This window comes from Chamaea fasciata, unplaced genomic scaffold (genome assembly GCF_029207755.1).
Source record: "Chamaea fasciata isolate MVZ Bird 193981 ecotype frontalis unplaced genomic scaffold, bChaFas1.0.hap1 SCAF_4, whole genome shotgun sequence".
Taxonomy (NCBI): Eukaryota; Metazoa; Chordata; class Aves; order Passeriformes; family Sylviidae; genus Chamaea; species Chamaea fasciata.
This window is the reverse complement of record NW_027094089.1, coordinates 41857539-41878500: the sequence shown is the minus strand read 5'-3', so window position 1 is coordinate 41878500 and position 20962 is coordinate 41857539. Positions and strand designations below refer to the sequence as shown.

The 20962-nt window shown below is 36.9% G+C and overlaps 1 protein-coding gene across 2 annotated transcripts in view; it reads right to left on the bottom strand.

The window, feature by feature from the left end:
• Positions 1-20962, bottom strand: part of SRFBP1 (serum response factor binding protein 1) — a 73981-nt gene that overhangs the window by 14596 nt on the left and 38423 nt on the right. For both annotated transcript variants that reach the window (XM_066181375.1, XM_066181376.1), the window contains one exon: positions 8463-8534. In XM_066181375.1, the coding sequence (XP_066037472.1) occupies positions 8463-8534 (72 nt within the window). The remainder of the gene's footprint in view (positions 1-8462; positions 8535-20962) is intronic.

Genomic DNA, 20962 nt, shown 5'->3' with positions numbered 1-20962 from the left:
AACTTCCATTCAAAACACTTCTGAGTTTGTTTGTTTGTTTTGGGGGTTTTTGTTTTGGGTTTTTTTGGTGTTTTGTTTTGTTTTGGTTTTTTTTCTGGTAATACCTTTGAGCTGTTGAACTCCAGTGCTTCACAGAAAAGTACCACTCTCATGCGTGTATATCACACCCCATTATCACTGTAAAGATGGTAAACTGCATTAAGTATCTTGAAGACCTGGTGGAAGAAGGGTCTCTGTACTATCTATGATGATCATACATGTCAGGAATTCTAGTTCCCTACCATTACTTGTTTTCAGTGCAAGGGTTAATATGCAAGCATTCATACATTTACACTCTTTCCCTGTACCTTGGTATTGGAGGTGTCAATCAACTGTTACTGCAGTCAGTCAGATTTACCTCCATTACTTGTTGGATCAAGCTGTCCTGTCCTTGGCCCTTAAGAAACATCCTGAAAAGTAGCTACATGCTCCCTGTGTGTCACATCATTGTTAATTTCATGTTCCTCTATGCTTACAACCTTCCCTGTGCTTTTAAATATTCATTTATCTCCTTTAAAATTTTCAGCACAGAGAGCCAAGTGCAATTTTGATTATGCTGCAGGTCATCCTTCATGTCCAGTTTTTCCTGGCCCAAAACATACTACAAATACCTAAGTGTCTCATTTTTACACCATACACTCATCCAGGCACTGATATTCTGCCTCATAGGCATTGTATGCGAGTCTGGACAATCACCTAGAGAAGGAGATTGTGGCCATCAGTAGCTTGGCCTTCTTTTATTTAAAAAAACACAAACCACCCAAAAGGTTGCCAAATCAACCACCAAACCTTGAGAACCTCTTGTTATGCCACTTTTTCTGTATTTTCTTCAAGGAAAGCATAGAAACAAGACTACTTCTAATATTCTCCTCTATCATTTCCATGACAACTCATATCCAGTAAGACACTGATCACATATCACTCAAATACTCATTTAAAATAGGAATGAAAGTTGTGAGTTCCTTGTCTATCTTGAGTGCTAACATAAAGCTTTCTAGGACTGAAGAAGTCCAGCCATGTCTATGTGCAGCACCATGCATCATGACACCACTACCACAGGCATATATGACTCTAACAGCAGTGTTCTTCCCACTCAGTTTATGATCCATTATACCCTCAAAAGCATATTAATTGTGTTTGAATTACCTGGGGATCCAAGCCAAGTATCACTCACAAAAATGTGAATCAACTTCCTCTGTGCTTTACTAACTATGATATGCTTGCCCACATTCTGGTCTGGCACATCATGTAAGTGAAAATGAGCAGATTCAAATCAAAGGCAATCACACCACTTCTGAGTCTGAGCCCTGTCTAGGGACAAGACAGTACTTTAGCGAACTTGAGCTGTTCAGCCAGGCAACAAAATTAAGAAATGCAGCCTCACAGGAATTCAGAGTGGTGAAAAGATTCTTAGACTAGCAATTTAAAATCTAAAAGGAGACAGCCCTTTTGCGTCAGAGATAAACAATATCTCTGTGAAACACTACCAAAGTTACTAGCAGGTTATTTTGATACTGAACTTTAAAGAAGACACCTTCCAGAATGAACAAAATCAAAGCTATGGTTAAACTCAGCTCATTGCAATTGCTACTCTGATATTGAAGTTGATGCTAGCTTTGATCTAGTCCCCCTCTTTGCTCTCAAACAGTGGCAGTATAGTGGTGTGTGTATGGCAGCCGAGTTTGAATGTGAAGGGGCAACTGGAGAAGATGTCTACAGACTGTTCCAGAGACAGTAAGGGAAGAGTGTGGTGCAGGGGAGGAATGGCTGACCAAAGATGGGAATGACATGGACAGAAACCAGTACAACCCTGTACTCTCCCACTGGAAGCCTGGGGAGGGATTGATACTGGCTGGGCTAGCAGATAGATGGACAACTGCAAAGCCAAGTAGGTGGGGAGAAGATTGGAGAGAGATTTGTCAAAAATTGACAGACTTCACTTATAGTGACGTAAAATTTCAGTTACAGTCACAGTAATGGATTCTAGGCTCTAAAATATAGCCTGGTATATATAAAGGCCATGCTAAACAGCTTGGAGTTCAAGTGACCAAATTTGGAAGATGATGAACTTTCAGGAAAAGAAAACAAAGAACAATCAGTCACACAGACAAAGTATTTACAGTTGAATGTGATATTCATCACTGAATGCAAAATTCTTCACTTCATCAGTACTCTCAGGAAGACTGTTTAACACTAACATCTGGTGTTTGACATGGAAAATTCTCAGGAAACTGTGGCTTCACACATTTAGTGTAACTTCCATTCAAACTGAGTAAAAATACTCAGTACAAAAAGAATTCAATTCTGTAACACCGATGCCCAGCATAAAGACAATTATTTTAGTCAGTGATGTGGGAAATTATACTATTAAATTAACACAACACATATCCAAAAAATGTAACGTTGACTGATTCATCTATTACAGAGAGAAAAGTCTATCTGGCATCTGATATGCAAATGAATATCTACTGTTTCATACTGAAACAAGATCGGAAAGTAACATTTTAACATGTAGGAAAATAAATTGAGTATTATTATTTTACTGTTTTCAGCATAAACATATTGTTGGACAACAGAAACAACCATGTACCTAGTAAGGCAATACATTTCTTCAGGAGCAAAATGAGATAAGATAACAATGTTTCCAAAGATTAATACTTATAGAGAAGTGGGCAGGGAGTGAGATTGAGATTATCTATGAAATCCATGTAGGTTATTAAATCACTGGAATGTAACAACCAAAACTTAGACAAAAAGGAGAATGAAGTTTTTCATGGGTTCCTCCAAAAAACCAGCCATTTGCCCCCACATAGCCAAAATCAAACTGCAAAATTGCAATGTATTAATGATAAGCATATTATACAACACTTATGGACTATCACATCAGTATTACAGAGAAAATTAATTCATACAATTGTCTTGTCCTTATGGTTTATGTACTGCAAACAAAATATTTCCATAAGGAATGTTAAAAATCCATGTATATAAGAATCCATTGTAAAAGGCAGTAACAGAGGTTTTACATCAATAATAACATCTATCCTAATCAGTATGTTTCTGTCATGAGTAGAATTCTTCAAGAGGGCTGCGGGGAGGAGAAGGGAGTAGGTTGTGGAAAAATCCTCCAAACCCCAAACAAAAGACAGCAGCTATTCGATGTCTGATCCAAAGCCTTTGAAGCTAGAAGCAAGTCTCCAATTAAAATGCAGAAGACCCTTTTTAGGGGCCATTTGTATGATTTAATACATTTCCTCAGATTAAATCTACAGTGCATGCAGAGGGGTTTGTTTAGATATTTTTACTAGGAAGTACACTTTTAAAATAAATGAAGGCAAAGATCACAAACATACATTTAGGACTATCAGATAAAAGAGAAACCTTTGTATTTCTCAAAATTAGGAAATACAGATATGACTTTTCCTCTGTAGATGTATGTGTTTAATCAAAAATTCTACTTGATTCAGAAATTACATCTTTCTTTTCCTGCCACAAAGTTCAAAAGTACTAGGAGTATTAACTTCAAGATTTCCTTAACAAATAAGTGTATTTAGTAGGACAGTGTCCTGTGTATTCGTTTGGCAAGACAATGTCTTGTGTCCATCTAGTGAGTTATTCCCAGACGCTGCTCAAATTAATTACTCACTGTTAATTAAAGCCTCAAAGCTAGCAACCTTTCATAAACTGCCTTTCACATACTGTTGATGTGAAAAACGTTTTCAATATTAATCTAAAATGAAGAACAAAATTAGAATTGTGACTACTCTATCCTTGCTCTTTTTTTGTTTACTTATGACAGGCTGTGAATTGATAGACTAATCTCAGGCCATCACTTGCATAATTTAAAAAGGACATGAATCTGACAATGCTATTTTGATAATGTGACTGAAACACTTTTTTGAAAGAATTAAAGTTAATACGTATTTAGCCCTGTAACTTTGTCCTCCTTCTTCCTGTCTGTCCTGGGCAAGAACACCTTTATAGCTCTTTCTCATTTTTACCTTTCTACCTTTTTGCCCAAGGACTTCCTTAGCCCCACACCAGAGACTGAGTGAATTCAAGAAGAAGTTTGGGACACGAAACAGAAATGTTCTTCTCACATGTGAATAAATCAAAGTCCTGTTTGATAAATCACAGAAAACCCTTTCATATAACTGTTAGTATTTTGGTTGGTTCCTCCATCCCAAGTTCATTTAAGCCATATAGGCAAAGTGCCATAGATATTAAATTCACTCACCCCAGAACTCCTAAGAGTAATGTATCAGTCTTTAGTGCTGTGTGGCTTCTGGAGCAGGTATTTTTAACAGATGCCCAATGTCAACACTCCAAAATTATGTTAAGCCGAGTTGTCCTCATCAGGCAGCTTAGATTTTAAATGATCAAACTCATACTGTGTACCCTACCCTGCTGCTTAGTTAAATCCCGGCATGACTGCCTATGGCTGTTCATGAGCTGCCTGAGATCCTGTTTCTAAAGTCTTTGAATTCCTTTTAAATTCCAAACAAGACAAAGTTAGTTTCTGTATATGAAGTAATCCAAGATAAGCTTGCCAGACCTTAAATTAAGGAGGAAACAAAAAACAAGGCAGCTACTAATGACTTGCATTTCTGACCTACCAAACATTTCTTCTATGTTTCTTTTCTACACATGTAGAAACTGTGGCAAGCTTTTCAGTAATCTTAAAATTCAGAGGGATGTGGCCCAAAAAAACCTCTGAGGATCATAATATACTCAAAATTTTCTGTGCAGAATCCTCTTTGCAGACAAGCATCTGCATGATTGAAACAGAACAGGATTTGAGCAATGGGTGGAAATACAAGACATAATAGGAAAAGGTGGCATTCTTCTCAAGGACCACAGATTAAAGATCAATGTAAAAGAAGTGAATACTATGCCCCTAAGGTTATGTGAAGATTGCATCTGGAAGCAAAAAATATAGGTGGTATTTATCATCTGTGAATGCTTGTTCTGCAAGTCAGAAACGTGCTCAATCCAATCTCTCATAATAATGTATACTGGTAGTCTATTCTTCACTCAAAGTAAAATACAATAGTAATTTCTGTTTCAATCTGCTCCCCAAAGTAGACAGTTGCTGAATTTTGAAACACATAAAGTTTATTCTTTAGAAAATATAAGAATTAATTTGACTTAAGGCAAGATGATGTATCACCGTTCGTAGCAGAGTTCCATAATTCCATTATGCTGGAATTCTGTCATTCTCAAGTGCTTAAGGCACAGGGATTTTTCTTTTCATGTGCTACACACGAAAGACTTATTGGAAGCTAAATGAGATGCTACAGAAAGCTACACAACGTCTGTTAGCAAAGGCAACAAAATCAACTGTGGTTATGACGAATGTGTTTGCAGGTGGACCAACATCCTCTTTTCCTGAGGAAACAGCCCAGATTATAAACATAATTTTCTAATACTGGAAAAACATTAATACATATTAACTTATTTATTCAGCCTATCTTCACCTATCTGAATTACCCTAAATCTATCTTAGCAACAAGTTGAATATAACAGTTAAGACTCTGCCAGTGCTCAGTTCAGTTTTCTGCTCCTAATGAACAGCATCATCAGGGTTAACTTTCAGTTTATAACTTCAGTGTCCTGGAGCACAACACTGATGAATCAAGCTTCCCATCCACTGCAGGAATATATACTGTGTGCAACAGTTCAAAACGCCACCACAGCTGAAAATGTGAGTTGAAAATATGAGCTGCATGAAGTGTTTTTCTAATTTTACTAATGTCTGTAAAATATATTTGTGGTAGACAGTGCATAGTACAAAAAGTGAACAGGGACTTGGGGAAAACCTACAAAATACAGGTTCTGTTTTTCAACACCTGTAAATAGAACCAACAATATAAAGCATAGTCAAATTTGCATGGTAACATTTATTACAATTTTTACAAATAGATTTATCACCTGTTGGTAGCAATGGTGCCAGCTGCAGCAATATTCAAGCGGGTAAAAAATATTTCAGCAGGCATGCACAACGAATTGTTCACCTGCTGCTTCTTGTAATGCTTTTATAAAAAGCCTTGTGTGATGGGGCTGGTGACTCTTGCCAACCCTGCAACTAGATAAATCTGATCTGTTTATTATCAATACTGCCACATTGAAATCTAAATCATAGGAACTCCCAGTTAATTGCCACTTGCTAAACGATTAGCATAATTTTATTGTACTTGATTGAAATATATGCAAACTCTTTTAAAATAGAAAAGTATGGTTAACTTACTCTGAAAAATGTTGGGAACCAGTAATGGAACATAAAAAGCTCAGTGAGGAGAAGCAATTAAAAAAGTATCTTGACTACGTGACCACTATGCAAAACTAATATCCAGCATTCCACAGTGAATTAAAAGCAGATTGCCTTTTGTCAATGAAAACAAACCTATTCTGAAAATGAAAACAGCCACAGGATGTTTTTGTTCAAATATTTTGAAACTCATGTTAATGAAAAGGTAAACCAAGTGGTCCGTATGTCATGAGACTACAGAATAATGCTAAGGATAGAAAATCAGGGGGTTTTTTTTACTGTATGTTTAATGATTAACTGTGGGAAAATAAGAAATAAAATACTGACTATGGCCAACCAAAAGCAACCAATGAAGTTATGATGGCACAGCCACCACTTGTCACACAATTGTACAAACTTTTCTTCTGCAGTGAAGTTAAAACCCTCTACAGGTTTAAAAAACCATCAGCATCCATCCATCAGCTTGATATGAAATTTAAGTTCTACCCACTAAAAAGTGTAAGATTAACAGACTTCCATTCCCCCGAAAAACAGGACCAGCAGCAGAAAGTAACAGAAACAACAACAGATTGAAACCCCAAAACAATTCCATGAAGATACCTGCACTACATATTTTCACGAATAAGAGCTAAATTAAAGCCTATTTTAAGACTTTAAGTAAATATGAGAAGCACACCATCAGTCATGACTATGAATATATAAAAAGCAATGGGGTGAAAGTAAGATTAACTATATTCCTTCAGCATACTTCTCAATAAAATTGCTATCTTAGAAAATAAAATTCCAACCGTAAACCTACAAACTCCTTTAAAAAATAGCATCTATAATTGCATTTTGGTGCTCCTTCACTTTATTAAATCAGCATAAGCCTGATGAATTTGAAATCTTGGCAGAAGAATCTCCTATGGTGAAGTGACAAAATGTCACTGTTTGAATTTAGCATCCCTCTTCAAGAATGAAATCCCTCTCCACACATCCTCACACATTCAAAATCTTCACGTCTGCCCCATTTCTCACATTACAGTAACCTGTTTCTACCTCATCTTCACACTGGAAAATCTTGGTCACATAAATTTAAAAGAAGAAAGCTTTTTAGTTTCATGTCAGTGCATCTGTGACCTTTTCCTTACTCTCTTCTATCATTCAGAGAAGGAAAAACAGTTAAGATGTTTCTACCCAAACACTTCTCCAGAAATCGAAATTTTCCCATTAACTTTCTTCCCTATTAATTTTGCTGACATAAAACATTGGAAAACTTTCTGCACACTACGCTAATAACTGAACTACATCACACATGACTGTAATATGCAACAGCAGAGTTATATTACAAACTAATGATGCCATTACAGGAGTAAATGACCCAATTCCACATTAAAACTTAGCCTGTGAACTATGAACATTTCAGGTTTCAGCCTTCCTCAGTGGACCACCTATAGGAATTAAGGATAAAGTGCAAAGATCCATAAAACTTCATGTATTGACATTTTTAAACTCAGAATTGCTTTCTGGTATCAATAATGTAACATGTTCTTTGAAATGGTACTGGTCTCAGCCTCAGCTGCTCATTTCAACGAGCATCTTTGCACTTCTATGTCTTCATTTCACCTCCTACAGACATCACTAGTTAGGCAGTTAAAATTTGATACTGTACCATCAGCAGGCTTCAAGGGAAACATTACACTGAAATGAATGAGCCACAGTGGTGTTAGAATTTCACCTTTATTTCAAACTAATGTTTGTCACGTTTTGTTTAGATGTGGCAACTTCTCTCTGCATTTGAAAGTATTGAGAACTTTATACCAACAGTTGCTGAAAGCTTACTGGGATTATTTACACTAATTGAACCATGTATATATACTATATAAACAAAACAAATCTATTTATAAAGACTAAGAAATCACTACTATGCTTCCTGGTATTCTGTTCCAATTACTAGGGACTAGCCCAACAGACTACTGACAATTCATACTAGACAGCTATTTATTTTCCTGTAGATATGTCCCAGTGGATAAACCTCCCCAGAAAAGGAAGATCTACAATGAAGATACAACATAACAAACAGAACATACTGTGTCAAATTCACCTGCTTGCACCCACACATGCACCTTTCCACACCCAGAGAAGCAGGGGAAGGAAAACAAAACCCAGCAAGTCTTACCTTTTTGCAGACACTTTCAAAATTAACTTCTGTCCTAAGAGCAAGTCTGGTAACTTCATCTGGTTTTATTTCCTGTAGAAGAAAGATAAGTTTATTCTTCTTATGATCAGATTTTATGAAGTCTTTCTAGGGTTCACCTTCCTTCTAAACATTCTAACCATGGCACCTACCTAATCTCTTAAAGGAAGAAAACCAGTTTGTTTTATGGTGAATTTTTTGGTGTGTATGTTAACACTACATTTATAGTGACTGACCTTTCCAAAACACTACCTTATACCTAATCTGACTGTACACAAAAGTGCTGAAGGCGAGAGGGATTTTTCAACAGCAAAGTATGCAGATAGGAGGTTTTATTCGCAGAAGTATGTCAATTGCCCATATTGTTGTACTACAAAGAAACTTTGGAAGGCCTCAAATTCCCAACTTATCTTCTGATGAAGTTACATCAGAACTTATCAATGTAAATGAATACATACATTAAAGACAATGAAAAGGATGCTGAGATTAAAAAATATTATCTTTTTTCTAAAGAGACTGACTGAATATAGAGTTTGCATTCCTGGACTTAAGCATTTGTACTGGCAGCTGAAATAGAGGAATGAAAATCCTGGACAAGTACATTTTGTTAAAAGCTGAATATTTTAAGAAACATGCCCCCACGACAGATTTCTTGCTGTTTTAAGACACATGCTTTATGTAGGTATATAGGTTGTATTACAAAATGCTCTATTAACCTCATCAACTGAATTAATTGAACGTTATTTTCCTCCTAGGACTGTGCAACAAAAAAACTCATGTTACATAGCAGTTGTTTCCCAGATGGCCATTTTAAAAGCAGTTTAACTCCTCTTATGCCAGACCCAAATAATGTTCACACAGTTTGAAAAGTTAAAATTCTGGACAAAGTAACTTAATTATTCACATACCTTTTCATGTTCAACAACTACATTGTATTTGTTAATTTCTTTCTTTGCCTGCTTAAGCATTCTTGAAACGTATCCCAGTACCTTCATTTTAACTCCACTGTTAAGTTCCATATTCTATCCCTTTTCTGTCATAAATCTGGAGCAGTCTGTACACTTCCATACACACAATTTCAGGAAGAACCAAGTATCTTACCTTCTTATAAAAGAGGTCATACCTTGCATCTCAAAACCTTATGTATAGATAAGATACTTCACAGAGATTTGCAATTTATCTAGACCTTTAGGGTGTTGCATGAAATGTGTATGTCTTAAAATTGTAAACAATTATCTAGTATGGAAAAAAAGTAATAGAACTTAGTTAAATTAGCAACAACAACAATGAAATCTCATTTTGTGAATTTCAGAAGAGCTTCCTGACAATGAGATCTAGAATGCTGCAAAATCATCTCCCAAAAGTACTAGTGGAAGCCCAATGACTTAGAGGACAGGACCCACACTGGAAAAACACTGGTGGATGCTGGAAACAATGTTCTACTGGCAGATGAACAGTTGGATGACCCAACAGAGATGGAAAAGACCTATGATTCAGTTTTCCATGACTTTCTGAAGTATTTCACAGATAGTGAAAGCAGGACACATTGGTTAAGTGACATGCTTACTGTCACATAGGAGGCTGGGGTTACGAATGAAGCTCTGGAACCCCAAATTATTCATTAAATCAAGCTGTTGGTTTATTAAACAAGAACAACCGAAAAAGATAATTCCTATGATCTTCATTCCAAATAAAACGGCCTATTTCCTGTCTCCTTAGGATTTAAATGCAGCAACAGGGTTCAGGGCAGAGACAGACAAACTTCAGCGATCCCTCCATGAGAATGTCAGAAGTTTAATTTTGATATGACAATATTACAGAATTCTCAAGACATTGCAGAATCATGAATAATACTGGAGAATGAATTACACTTTGGAATGTGAAGTCATGAAAGCCACACTGAAATGCCTAGGATACAAAATGAGGCCAAGAACCTTCTGTTCAGGCTTAAATCCCAAATTTATAAATTATGTCCTTCACTTCTCCTGGATTTAAGGCAAACTAAGCATTTTTTACTTAAATATTCTTCCACAGAACCTTGGTTTTGTAAACGTAGTCACTTGAGTCAAGTTACTGTAATAAATACATGTTTAGTCTGTGTCTATTAATGGTCAGAAACAGAAAATAAAATAGACAAAGGTGATAGTAGAATTTTTCCCAGCACATTTTTCTCAACTTTGAGATGCATCTGACTCACAAGGAAAACCTTAGTATTGAATATCTATTATGGAACCCACTTTCCAATTGTGCTAACGGATGTTATAAATGGATGTCCCTCCAGCATCTCTGAGACCATTCCACGGATTCCTCCTGCCCGATGCTGCAGCAGCCCAGCCTAGTGTGTCCAGAGATCCAGAGGTGTCTGTCGCAGGTCCATAGATGTAGCAGTTGCTTTCTTATTGACAGGTTAAACCAGTATTGAAGCTCAGCTATGCAGCATGTAGCAGCCTCAGGACTCACATGAACTTCAGTAAAGCCAGCCAAGACCTCTTCTTTTCTAACCAGGACTGAAGTTCACTACTGAGAGCATGCTTCAACATGCACAAAGACATAAGCACTCGTGGATCCCTCAGTAGATCTCTCTGTCCATCAGCACAGTATATCTCTCTGTCCATCTCATACCCCTTTGTCAGGGTCCATAGCCCTCTCATGGGCCCCTTACTTGCTGGCTGGTAGCAAGTCACTAGCAGGCAGATGCACACACTCACCTCACAGGCATCAGCAAGGGCCCTCTGGCCACAGGATATCCCTTCCCAGATCACAGAACCGTAGAAAGAGAATGGTTAGAAGGTCTCACAGACAGTAGTTGCTTTCTCAAATTGAATTAATACTTGGTGTCATAACCTGTGCCAGTTGGTTTTCAAGAGAGAAACTATGTTCCAGTGAACAAGGAATACAAAAGTTAAGAGGAAACAAGACAAATATGCTACTTTATGAAGTATACAAACCGCAATAATCCCAGATTAGGGAAATACAGACAAAGGCCTCCTACCAACCAATGCACACACTCTTTCTCCTTGAAAATCATCCCTATTTTCTCAAATGTCTAAAATACCCCAAGCCAAAACCTTATAAGTAAGGTGTTGACACTGACTGCCTACGGAGGGATGATAAACTGTACAGATCAGGAGACCCTCCTCCCCTGCAGACTGACCATGTTTTCACTTCTGGGAGAGAGACAACTACTAGAGATAACACACTGCTGGCACTACTGTCATTAGTGCTCTAGCTGGCAAATGCTGGCACATTGATGGATAATGGGTAGTAAACAATGGAAGAGATCATTTTCTTCTACTTACAAACTGCACCCCTATCTCACCTTCTGTCATGAAGTCCTTTGGAGACAGGGACACAAGCAAGGAAAGACTCTCTGTAGGCTGATATATGTGACACAAAGCATGATGGTGCAGCTGTCTGTCCTGACACCTTGGAGGAGCCCACAATGGCCACTGGAATGCCAAGATGACACTGGAAGGAGGTGGCAAAGGAGTGGCAGCAGTAGGACCAGCCTGACTCAGCTTTTCCAGCCATGTGGGGACCAATGCTCATCCTAGCATTCACTGCCCAGGCAGCTGTTCTAGTGGGCAGTGGAGCAATGTCAGAAGAACTGACCTGTCAGACAGCTGGATCCTGTCAGGGCTGCAGGCAGATGACGAGGCCTTGGCCTGAGATTTGGATGAATAAAGAGGACGCGAAAAACTACTGGACATAAGAAAACTGCTGGTTGTGATAGATAATGCAAGAAGCTGCAGAATGGCTGCACAGACCATTAGGGCAGAGTTACACAAAAACCAGACAAGCTCTATGGAAAGATGGAATACAGGGCAGACTTTGGGGTGGACAACTTGCTAGATACCAAGGTAACTGAAACAGTAATAGCACATGAAGCCAACATTGCGTACAAAGTTACAGTGAAACACCAAATTTATAGAAAATGTAACTATGGGTGGGCAAAGACTGGCCTGGGCTGGGAAAAGTGAGCACTGGGGCACAGGAAAGGATAGTTGTGGGGCAGGCACTCATCTCTGAACAGAGTACAGCAGGCAGCAAGCTCACCCCAAGCACTTACAGAAACTTAGAACAGCAATGTTGGGAGATACTTTTTATTTAATTTTTATTTTTAATAAGCCGTAACTGTCTTACACAAAAAAGACAAGATTGTTGAAGAGAAGTATGTCAAGCGTAAATGGTATGTGAAAATAGGATTTCATGCTTATATTGATTGTGGCTGCTCAGATGAGACTTTATCCAAGTGATACTGAGTAAGATAGAGGTTCTAACCAAAAAGGCATGGAAATGTAATTTACTGAATAGCCTTTGGAAGACAGCAAAAACAAAAAAAATTCGCTGTCAAATGAGGCTTCAACACATTTCAGAAATGCAAGGTTTTTCATACAAAAGGTATTCCCAACTATGCTGTCTCAGGCAGCTTTAGATGACTCAGAAAAAAACCCAAAGTTTGCCAGTAGCCTGTGGAAGCAATTTAGCAGTCCTCAGACTAAATGACACAATTTCAATTTTGTTTTGACTAGTATTTTTTGTTTACCTTTATCCTAAAATTCATTATTTTTCATCATTATTTTTTCACATTTTCTTAGCTGTGCAAGTTTTAAGCCCTTCCATATGAAAAGATGACTTTAATCTTAAAATGGTGAAACTTGTACAAAAAATAAGTAATAGAATCAAGGTATATAAAATAGAAACAGAACACCCTTACCAAAATATTCATGATGAAATCTCAGCTATAGTTTGCTACCTATTAATACACTGTCAGCTTTTAAAACACAATTTTTACACTTAAATATGTAGTTCAGACTACTTTCTTACAAAGTTTTTTATATTTTCCCACAGCATTCAGTCTGATTTTGCTACTTTCTGTCATCTTTCAAGGTTGCTTAGTGAGGAGAAAGGTGTAAGACAAAAAATTCCAGAACACATTTTCAGCTTTTTTTGCCTACAATTTAATCCCTGTATATCTTCTTGTCACAACCAATTTGCTCCTCTAAGTCTTTAGAGATTCAGTATTTTAGTCATTCAGAACAAAAGCAGTCTTAGACTTGTGGGTAAGCATTACCATTGTGAAAATACACAAAAATAGGATTTATTCAAAGTAGCAAAATAAATCAGCCATGGCTCACCTGAAAGCTTATCCAGCTTCTGAAAGGAAACTAAATCCATTATAAGAGCACAAATTTAAGTTATAAAGGCATGTTTTCCAGAAATGCAGTGCTGTAACTGATTATTATCAAACTGATTATGAAGAAAAATAATACTTTCTTCTCCCAGCAGTTTGTAAGTCCAAATGCTTTGTGAATAGCTGTGACCTAAATACGCACACAAGAATTTTCAGTGTAAGTCATGTTAGCGGACCACCACACCAAAGTAAATAGCACTCTGCCTATATAAAAAAATTAAATAAATAAATAAAAAACTTCTATCTCCCTCAAGTCCCCATTTTATTAGATATGCAAACAAAATAAGAGAGTACTACCAGGAGAGGAATTTAGATAAAATTAATAAACAGAAAAACAAAAAATTTGATCTGGTAAGTAAAATATGACATTGTCTAGTTAAGTGTGGCTTAAGCTTATTAGCAAGTTTATTAAACAAATCAGTGCTACATTGACATACCTGCTTTATTACAAAATCCCTATGTAATTTTACCACAGAAAAAGCTAAGCACTTCCAAGTAGCTGCCTGACTTACTGCCAGTCTTTATGAACTATTAGTAAAACACCTCTCAAGCTCTCTTCTGAGTAATTAGATGTCATGAACTTCATCTGCCACAGAACAAAAGCTTAAAGATATGTAAGGTCTCTAAGTATTTTCTGTATTTGCTCTCATTTTTTAACCACAACTTTTAAAACAGGAATAAAATGGAAGGCAGTTTCTCTCTTGGTAATACCACACAGAAGAAGAGAGGTTTAATCCTAGACAAAGAGTCTGTAGCCTTAGCCCTGGAAATTTCATCTTCCATTTGGCTTTAGTTTTTTCCTCAATCGAATCTGGGCAATCCAGGTCACTCTCATCTTTATCCACGGCCTGTAAATTACATAAAATCCTTCCAGAGAGGCCTACTGATTTGTCCCAAATTTTCCTAACTGTACCCTGATGAGAGGTAAACTCAGAACACTTCCTACTTGTTTGCAACTGCACCTTCTGCAGTAAAGCATTTCCCACCTGAGAATTCACATTTGTTTTAATGATTTCCTGTTTTGCTGACTGTGACAATTCCCAATAACAATTTATCCCCCCTGGCTGAATGACAACATGAGAATCCCTAAATGATGCAAGTGCTCAATTTATTTTACTTGGTGCTAAGAAATAGATTGGAACACCATTAAGATGTTGGATTCATTGAATTTCTAAAGCAATTCTAAAAAGACCCGTCATTGCCTCCTTTTGCAGCAGACATATATGTGGATGTGAAAGCATTACACATTTACCAAGAGTTTCCTGCTGAGAAGGAGTGAGGTTTTCAACCCACAGGTGAGAATCCAGTGGGGGCCAGTAACAGTCTCATGAGAGGTAGGTTCAATTGACAGAAAGTCCAGGCTGGTGTTGTTAGGCCCATCCCTGTCATAGGTCTGAAGCTGACTATGTCCAGAAAATTATGAAGACTGCCAAGTCACTTGTTAAGAATACTATAACCCTTCACGAATCTAGTAAATGCATATGCATCTTCGTGCTGAAAACTTTCCAGTTTTTTTCTTTAAACCATTGGGAAAAAACCTGCACTCACCCATCCTGAAAGCAACGGCTCACTCGCTGGCCCAGGCAGCTCAAATGGGTACTGGTTCTCGAAGTTCTTGGGTGAATCACACTTGGGGCTCAGGGCAGAGGATGTGCTGGGAAACTTCATGTCCCCTCTGTTACTTACCACAATCCACTCATACAACATAGGGAAGGGCCTTGCTGTAACTACTAAGACACAGTCCATGCTGGATTTAAATAAAATGCTATTAAATCCATTTATTTTTAATACTTGTAAAAGACAGAAACATCTACAAAGTCCTTAGGAAAATAAATAAAAGACAAGGTATACCTAATTTACTCACACTAAGGTAAAGATCTCTCTGCCTCATTCAGTATTACTTGCCATTCTTCCTGGCAAGACAACATTAGGATTTTCAGTGTTTGCACACACTTTATGCCAGGGCCTACACCTTTCAGATAGAAAAAATAAAGGAATCTAATTTTGGGAGTTATTTTCATGATTTCTTTGGTGACCCACTGGCATAAATTCTTGCTTTTTAAATTACAGATGGACACAAAATCTAGGTGGTGCTAACATGTAAATCTTTTTAAAAAACACAGGACTCTACTGTGTGGTAAGAGACCATAGAAAATAGTAACTAACCACTGTGGGGTGCACGTGTTTGGGAAGACCTTTTAATCTAATATAATGTAATACAGTGATGAAGTAAACACTGTCTGTTGAGGTATGGTGTGCTCAAAATTAATATAAACAAAACAAATCAGCATATTACTAACATACTCTTTATTCTAAGAAAATTAAATGCCACATTACAATGGGGGTAGGAATGTCTTTCCAACTAGCAATACTCTGCATGTTGTGTGTGCTTCTCACTACCAAAGAGATACATGTACCAACAAATTTCAAATAAAAATGTAATAGTGCTTGAATAAATACTATTTTGGAAGTTTGCACATATTCAGAAACAACACATTCTTTTAATAAATAACTTCAAGAAGTTAGCCTTTGCTAAGCTTCCAGCCAATGCAGCAAGTCTGATAAATGTCCAAAAATATATGTATGTTGAGATGTAGCTCTCCATGGAAGTGAAGTTTTACCATACAAACCTGTGTCATAAAGCACAGACAACTACAGGAAAGCAAAAGCGTAATTAAAAATATATTCCATGAATTTTTTTTTTTGTTAGTTTGTTTGACTGGTGTAGCCAACAAAGCTTTTACTGGCAACCTGACTGGATGACTTGGTTCTGTATCATCACATACTGGAAACAGAGGTTTTATCCAGTAGAAATGAAGACATTTGCTCTCTAATTGGAGACAGGTTAAGAGAATTATAATTTAAATACATTCCCCTGTATCACTTGGGTTTGAGACTATTATGATGTTTGAAAGTAATTAAGAAGTTTTTAATTTATAAATTGTCTAGGGTCTGTATTACAAAGAGCAAGAAAATCATAAGAAGAAATGCTTCTACAGTTTCTAATTTTCCTGAAGTACGCACCAAAGACATTTAATGTATTTTTAATAACTTTGCATGTTTTATCAACTGCCTTATATTTTCAAAAGTTTTATTGAATTTTATGTTGTTTTAACTAGTCTCTGACTTTAATATAAGACCTCTCTCTCAAAAAAAAAGTAATCTTTCTTGAAATCATTAATTTTCAACCTTCTTGAATTAATAACAACTTGGAGAGAGATACCACAAAACAGATTAAGGAAAAAACTGTAAAATTTCATTCATATTTTAAAATAACAAAACCAAAGATGTCACTAGAGGAAATTATCAGCATACAACTTCCCAAAAAAATCAGAAATTTGAGAACCACCTCACTTTAGAGAAACATAGGACAATTGATTTTCATGGGAATTAACTATTCTTAACATGTAAGAAAATAAAAAGAGTACTCCAAAATTGCAGTTAATCATTGGGAATGTAAGAACCTACTTCAAGGGGAACTTCTCTAGCAATTGTTCTTTTTGTAAACTACACTGGTGTCAGGTTTTTGCTGGCACCAATTTTAAACATTACTAAATGTCTGCAGCATTGCTGTCTCAGTTTAGATCCAAGTGAAGTTCAGTGTCAACCTGTGAATTTTCAACTACTAAGTTTCATAATACAAAATTTTAAAATTTTCTGGGTTTATTGCTCTCTGGAAAATAAAGTTACAAAAATACCCAGCTAAAAGAACTACAGCATATTCCTGTGAACACAGTTTTGCACAAATGGTTACTTTCCTCTAGCTAAATACCCTCATTCTTCTATGCTACATAACCTTTTCTAAAAGCAGAACATGCAGCTGAGGGAAAGACTACTTATTCATTCTTTAATAACAAAACAAAATGAAAAAAACAACTCCCCAAAAGAACACTCAACATGGCTAATTGTTTGAGCTCTTGTAAAATACCCAAACTTTATTTGGCAAGTATAGAATGCTCTTTTCTGCCACGTTTATAAACTAATTTAGTATTTCAAGAGGTATGCAAGTCAAATGCCAGCAATTACATCAGTCTACTGAGATGAACACTGTGAACTTGGCATTTTCTTCTGTCAATTAGATTAAATGAATTGTTTTATTTTGGAGGATCACATCTGATTCAGTAGTCACATTCAGAGAGCAGTCACTGTTTTCATGATAGCATACAGAAAGCAATTAGCAAGTCTGTAATCTTGTGACAATTTCAGAAGCAAAAGGTATTATGCAAGTAAACTACAATTACAAGCATATAAAAATGACAAAACAGGAGTAGTAGAACAAGCTAAGAAGCACAGCAAGCATTACGCCAAAAACTGCCACTATTTGAGTATTCATTTTTCTTCAAACATCCCTTTGTTCTGAATGTCTGTGTTCACTTGCACTGTAATGCAATCAGTAATTTCATTGTACTGACACAATTTGTTCCACAGTGCTTTCTTAATATTAAAATAACAACCACATGCGATCTGAGGGTTAACATATTTCCAGGCAGCCCTGTGTCGGCTGGAAGCGCCCCGAGTTTTGAGTTACTATCCGTGGTATTCGGCGCGGCTGCCAGCGGGGCCGGCGGCTGCCAGCAGCGCGGCTTTAGGACAGCGGCAGGAACGCAGAGCTACCTGCCAGGAGAGGGCGCGGGGCACCCCAGGCGCGGCTCCCCCGCTCCCCGCCGCTCCCGCCCGGCAGCACCGAGAGCCAGCGAGGCGCCACCGAACCCGCCAGCGAAAGGACGTGCTGGATGCTCACAGCATTCCCAAACAAGAAAATAGTTACTGACAAATGGGTGCAATCCGCGTAATACCCCCCCACCCCCACCCCCCCGCTACCCTCGGGTTTGAAATAAGACGCGGAATCACGAAACAAATAGTGAGGACAAAAGAACCCGGAGAGACGCAGTGTGAAGCTGAAGCACGTGAATACACAGACCCCATATGCACAATCTCTTTGTCTGCTTCCAGAGGGCACAAGAGTTCAAAGAGTAGACACCAAGCAAAAAAACCAGAACTTCTTGTTTCCATTCCTTTACTCAGCATGCAATGTCTCCAGGAAAATTACTCCTCCTCCAGTCCTTTCTTCAAGCTCCATGGAGAGAAACATGAGTTAGTTTTAGTCCTTTCCTAGAGATCTTGAAACTTCAGCAAGACAAATCTGTCACCTGATTTGCCCAGGGTGAGGAGTAAAGGTGGAAAGAAGAAATTGTAACAAAACACGAAAAAAGGTTTTGCTTTTAGTATATGCAGATTTTCAAACTGGCTGTTAAAACCTCCTCAGCAAAATATTCGTACACAAAATATATCCAGGACAAATACGTGAATTGTGTAAAAGCCCAACATCAGTAGTTCACCTTGTATCCTGGTGAATCCTCTACCAATTTTGTTACATCTTATATAGATGCTGTGCCATATCTTGATCATTCTTGACACTCTTCTTTATACTTTTACTAGTTTATTTGGTTCGTTTTTACATATACAAAGATAATTTATGCAGTATACAGTAAAGTAATTAATTTTAATAGGAAGACTTTTCTGTCTGAAGACAAGGAAGAGTAATCTAGCATTTTCACAGGTATCTGTGGTAACTCTGATATCCGCCTCCTAGTGGTATCAGCAAAAGCCAATTTCTTTCAATCCACTAATAATGAACTACTGGAAATATAATTCTCACCACCACCACAACTACTTAGCATTTATCAACACTGAATTACATCACTCATTTCATTGCCCATTAGATCAGTTCTGCAGTATTTTTTAGTTTTAGTATTAGTATCATCACTACCCTGAAATTCTGGAATCATCAAGCTCTGTCATTCATTCACTTTGCTGAATCATTTCCAGTACTGATCTGTAAAAAACTCCACTGTTAGCTTTCCAACACCACAAAAGCCAAGCATCTAGTCTTCTCTTTTGCTTACTATATTTAATTCTACGACTAAAAGAAGAAACTTCATATTCGTGAACAGCTTTTAAAAAAGAAAAACCAAACTAAAACCACATAAAACCTCTAGAGGCTTTGGTGAAAGCTGGATAATTTCTTCTTTTTAATATAAAACAATATACAGAGTCAATCAACAATATCTACTACGCATTTAATCCTTCAAAGAACTCCCACTAATTTGCAAGGCATGACTTTCACCTCCTAAAGGTACCAATATTCTTCCTCTTACGGTTCATCCATGTGCTCACTAAATCCTCACTCAAATAAAAGTGCCAATATGTCTGTCCAGCACTGAAGTCATATTCACATTAGCATTACATTCCCAAACAGACTTAATCTTTTTTTTTTTTTTTTAATGCATGAGGTAGCCATGGGAGAAATAAGATTTAACACACAAAAGCATCAGTTGGAATAAGAAGTCATAGCAGCTGCAATCACTATTCTGAATTAATTAATTTCCAAGGGACTATAAAGATACTTACAGTAATCTCCAATTTCTTCCCCCCTCCCACCACAAACCCTTCAATTAGAAGAGATAGGAATAAAACCATTACCACAATATTAAAGAAGAATTCCTATTTGCGAAGAACAAAAGATCTAATTTCTATGGAAAATTTCTTCAGAAGAAAGAGGACAAAAAAGGATAGCTGATTAAGGATTTAGATAGTTTAATACTGACCCACCATACTATGTAGATTCACTATTTACTGCGTATTATTCTTCACTTCTCCACAATAAATTAAGTACAAAAACCTAGTATATAGCAAGAAATTAATAAGAATTATTGCCTCAGAGATCTCACAAGAATCATCTGATCTTGAAGACTACTATACCTCAGCATAGGATGATCAAAATACAAAGGAAAAGTATGTAGTACTTACAGAAATGTTATTTTCTTTTTCAGGTTCTAATGAATTATGGAGACAGTTAAGAAAAGGCCCACGTTGGTTCAGAAAAGAGAAATGCACGTTGGGATGATGAAAGAAGTCAACAACAAAAAAAGTATCTATTTTAAATGCACATAATATTTTCAAAATAAGTGCCGAAACAAGCTGACACTTCTGTCATAGTTTTGATTAATAGTAAGTGGTTTGTTTTGCCGCCACTGGTCAATTTTCCCATAAAGGCATACGATATGCATTAGGGTTTTTTTTAATATTATTGCAAAGGTTGCCTCTTTATTAAAATAAACAATGAAAATACACAAAATTCAGAAAAGGGATGAAGTCTCATGTCCAAGCCCTATTTTTTTAGAAAGTGAAAATGGCTTATTCTGCATCCTTACAAAAAATAAGACAGTAAAATCGTGATGCAAGACTTGGTTGGAAAAAGCTTCATCTAAAAGACATACTTTTAAGT